Genomic DNA, 1805 nt, shown 5'->3' on the forward strand with positions numbered 1-1805 from the left:
CTAGAGACTGATGAGTGCTTGACGTGGCGATGTCGCCTCGTACTACAGTCGCGGCGACCCTCAACGCGACGGTCAGTTGCCCAATGACGACACGGCCGTGGTGACGATGGCGGCCGGGACGGCTGAAGCGACCGAGCCGGGATCGGGGACGGTCAACGTGCCGATCACGGTGACGATGGACACGACGGCGTCGTACGACGTTGTGGTGGATGTGGCGACGAGCGTGTCGTCGGGCTCGCTCGCGACGGGCGGGACCGACTTTACCGTCGAGACGACGACGGTGACGATCCCAGCTGGGTCGACGAGCGCAGTGTACAACGCGACTGTGGCCGCGGACGCATGGTACGACGGCGGCGAGACGTTCGATGTTAAGCTGACCGGCACGTCTACCCCTGGCGTTTCCGTGGGCGTGGCAGACACGACGGTTGTGACGATTGCCGACTCGGGACCGGCGCCGGTGCTGACCGCGACGGTGGTCGGCGGAACGACGACCGCTGTGTCGGGCGACGGGACGGATGCACTGTCTGTGACTGGGCCCGAGGGCGCGGCGTCGACGACCAACGAGCTTGTGGTCGAGCTTGCGCTGTCGCGGCCATCCGAGTACGCGGCTGGACTCGTTGTCGAGGTCGATGGCGCCACGTCGACGGCGGATGTGCCGTCCGACGCGACGATTGTTGACACTGTGGCGCGGACGGGAAGCCCGATGACAATCCCGGCGCTTGCGACGACACACCAGGTGTCTGTTGTGGTGTCGGGCGACGGGGTGCTCGAGCCGACCGAGGTGCTCGACCTTGGCCTTATCGCCAACTACGGCGGCGCGGAACTGGCGGCTGACGTGGTCAACGTGACCGCGACGATCACCAACGATGACGCGGCGGTGGTGACGATGGCGGTCGGGACGGCTGCGGCGACCGAGCCCGGATCGGGGACGGTCAACGTGCCGATCACGGTGACGATGGACACGACGGCGTCGTACGACGTCGTGGTGGATGTGGCGACGAGCGTGTCGTCGGGCTCGCTCGCGACGGGCGGAACCGACTTTACGGTCGAGACGACGACGGTGACGATCCCAGCCGGGTCGACGAGCGCAGTGTACAACGCGGTTGTGGCCGCAGACGCATGGTACGACGGCGGCGAGACGTTCGACGTCAAGCTGACCGGCACGTCTACCCCTGGCGTTTCCGTGGGCGTGGCAGACACGACGGTGGTCACGATTGCCGACTCGGGACCGGCGCCGGTGCTTACCGCGACGGTGGTCGGCGGAACGACGACCGCTGTGTCGGGTGCAGGCACGGATGCACTGTCTGTGACTGGGCCCGAGGGTGCGGCGTCGACGACCAACGAGCTTGTGGTCGAGCTGGCGCTGTCACGGCCATCCGAGTACGCGGCTGGACTCGTTGTCGAGGTCGATGGCGTGACGTCGACGGCGGATGTGCCGTCCGACGCGACGATTGTTGACACTGTGGCGCGGACGGGAAGCCCGATGACGATCCCGGCGCTTGCGACGACACACCAGGTGTCTGTTGTGGTGTCGGGCGACGGGGTGCTCGAGCCGACCGAGGTGCTCGACCTTGGCCTTATCGCCAACTACGGCGGCGCGGAACTGGCGGCTGACGTGGTCAACGTGACCGCGACGATCACCAACGATGACGCGGCGGTGGTGACGATGGCGGCCGGGACGGCTGCAGCGACCGAGCCCGGATCGGGGACGGTCAACGTGCCGATCACGGTGACGATGGACACGACGGCGTCGTACGACGTCGTGGTGGATGTGGCGACGAGCGTGTCGTCGGGCTCGCTCGCGA

The 1805-nt window shown here is 67.3% G+C and overlaps 1 protein-coding gene across 1 annotated transcript in view; it reads left to right on the forward strand.

Annotated features, from left to right (window-relative positions):
• Positions 1 to 75: 75 nt before the first annotated feature.
• The window catches only part of AMSG_02435 (uncharacterized protein), a gene marked incomplete at its 3' end in the record, with an annotated part of 6055 nt that continues 4325 nt past the window's right edge, over positions 76 to 1805 (forward strand). Inside the window, exon 1 of the mRNA XM_013905522.1 lies at positions 76 to 1788. Within this exon, the coding sequence (XP_013760976.1) occupies positions 107 to 1788 (1682 nt within the window). The 5' untranslated portion in view covers positions 76 to 106. The remainder of the gene's footprint in view (positions 1789 to 1805) is intronic.

The sequence above is a fragment of the Thecamonas trahens genome (assembly GCF_000142905.1).
Source record: "Thecamonas trahens ATCC 50062 unplaced genomic scaffold supercont1.9, whole genome shotgun sequence".
NCBI classification, from domain to species: Eukaryota; order Apusomonadida; family Apusomonadidae; genus Thecamonas; species Thecamonas trahens.